This window comes from Saccostrea cucullata, unplaced genomic scaffold, assembly GCF_032062105.1.
Source record: "Saccostrea cucullata isolate Sc308-1 unplaced genomic scaffold, CSIRO_AGI_Scuc_v1 ctg12197, whole genome shotgun sequence".
In the NCBI taxonomy this organism is placed as follows: Eukaryota; Metazoa; Mollusca; class Bivalvia; order Ostreida; family Ostreidae; genus Saccostrea; species Saccostrea cuccullata.
Window position 1 is genome coordinate 8,506 of NW_026922322.1, and position 1,639 is coordinate 10,144.

Consider the following 1,639-nt stretch of genomic DNA (forward strand, 5'->3'; position numbering starts at 1 on the left):
AAAACGCTTAGGAATTTGCGAAGGATATCGGCGATGTTGTGGCTAGTTGCAATGGGCTTGGTATCCATATTCAGTACGATTCCCCTATTCACAGGGACCGTAAGATAACAAGGAACGAACGTACATTGATATAGCACACGCGGTTACCAAGATGAAATATGATAGACATTTTGAAATTTTTATTTCATATGTTTATTCATGTTTTTTTTTAGATTATACATAGAAAAAACATCACCGATGAAGCAAATCGGTGTCGTGACATCCACCTCTGATGCTAGAAAGGTCTGCGTTTGCTCTGCTCCTAATTTATATTCATTACTGTAGCAATAAAATTAATGAACAGTAAACTTTTTAACAGTTTGTTATTTCCGAGGCCCCGTGTCGCAGTAGGTGCTGGTACGAAAAAGGTCCCTACCTGCTCAATGGCCCCTAGTACCTAGAATAAAGGACAAAATAGACAGTCTAAAATCTGAAAATGCATCCCTACGTAAGGATCTTGAAATGTTAAAATCGGTTGTAATCAGACTTGATAGAAAAGTCACAGAACAAGAGAAGGAAATTATTGATTTGAAAGGGCGATCCATGAAAAACAATATCCTTATACATAACCTGGAAGAAGAAGAAGGCGAAGATCTATTCAGCAAAATCCCCCGCCTGCTAAATGAACACCTAGATATAGACGGAATAGAGTTCGTTAATATCCATAGGAATGCGGGGGACAGAAGGCAAGGAGATAAGCCCCGAGTTATAACAGGCCGGTTAGTGAGATTTGAGAACAAAGACCGTTTACTAAAACAACAGAGAAAAAAGAAAGATGAAGGGATTACTCTACCATTCTATATCACCCCCCAGTCACCAGTTCAAGTTAACGAAACTCGCAGAAAACTGGTTGAACTCAACAGCAAATATTGGAGTGAAAATATCAAAACGAGAGTTGTTGGGGACAAATTGGTTTTCCCGAATGGGTCTGTTTACAGATATAAAGTGAAGACACCAAACGCCGAGGAAATTCTACAACTTGACCAGAAAGAACAACAGAAACTAGAGGAAATTGAAGTTAAACGCTCTAACACTCACACAGAATCAGGAAACCAAATTAGCGCTGCTGCAGTTGAGGTAGAGACATATGCAAAAGTTCGGAACTTCTACAGGAAAATTTCCATGGATCCAGTTTATGGGCGTGCAAATCACAATATACTGGTATACCGTTTTAAAGACAATTCTGGGACTATACATGACGGATACTGTGACGACGGCGAATTTGGAGCTGGAAGGAAAATGCTAAAAATTCTACAAGATGAAAACTTTACAAATGTATCAGTTGTGATATCGCGCATGATGGGAAAACATCTTGGTCCGAAACGCTTCGACATAATGGAGAAAGCGTTATTTGACGCCCTCAAAGAACTTCGATAAGCTAAAAGAGTGTTCTGCAACGCGATTTTTCTTTTCTTGAACATTTTTTGGTATAAATAGTTTTTTGCTTTTTTCTTTTTCCCGGATTGAATAGCTCTGTTCTGAACAGGTTTCTTTTTTATAGTATATATTCCGGAAAAAAGAAGTTTATATTCGTTTTTGATTTTTTATTTACCGACCAAAGAAGTATGTCCGGTATTACATCGGCACAGAATTTGAGGTA

General features: G+C 38.3%; 1 protein-coding gene across 1 annotated transcript; it reads left to right on the top strand.

Annotated features, from left to right (window-relative positions):
• The first annotated feature begins 501 nt into the window (after positions 1 to 501).
• LOC134261612 (uncharacterized) lies at positions 502 to 1,416 on the top strand. The gene has a single exon (XM_062744036.1). It carries the CDS (start codon positions 502 to 504, stop codon positions 1,414 to 1,416), a length of 915 nt encoding a protein of 304 aa, XP_062600020.1.
• The last annotated feature ends 223 nt before the right edge of the window (positions 1,417 to 1,639 follow it).

What these genes read in the sequence shown, in the direction of transcription:
- LOC134261612 (XM_062744036.1), top strand. Translation starts at nt 502, where the DNA reads ATGTTAAAATCGGTTGTAATCAGACTTGATAGAAAAGTCACAGAACAA.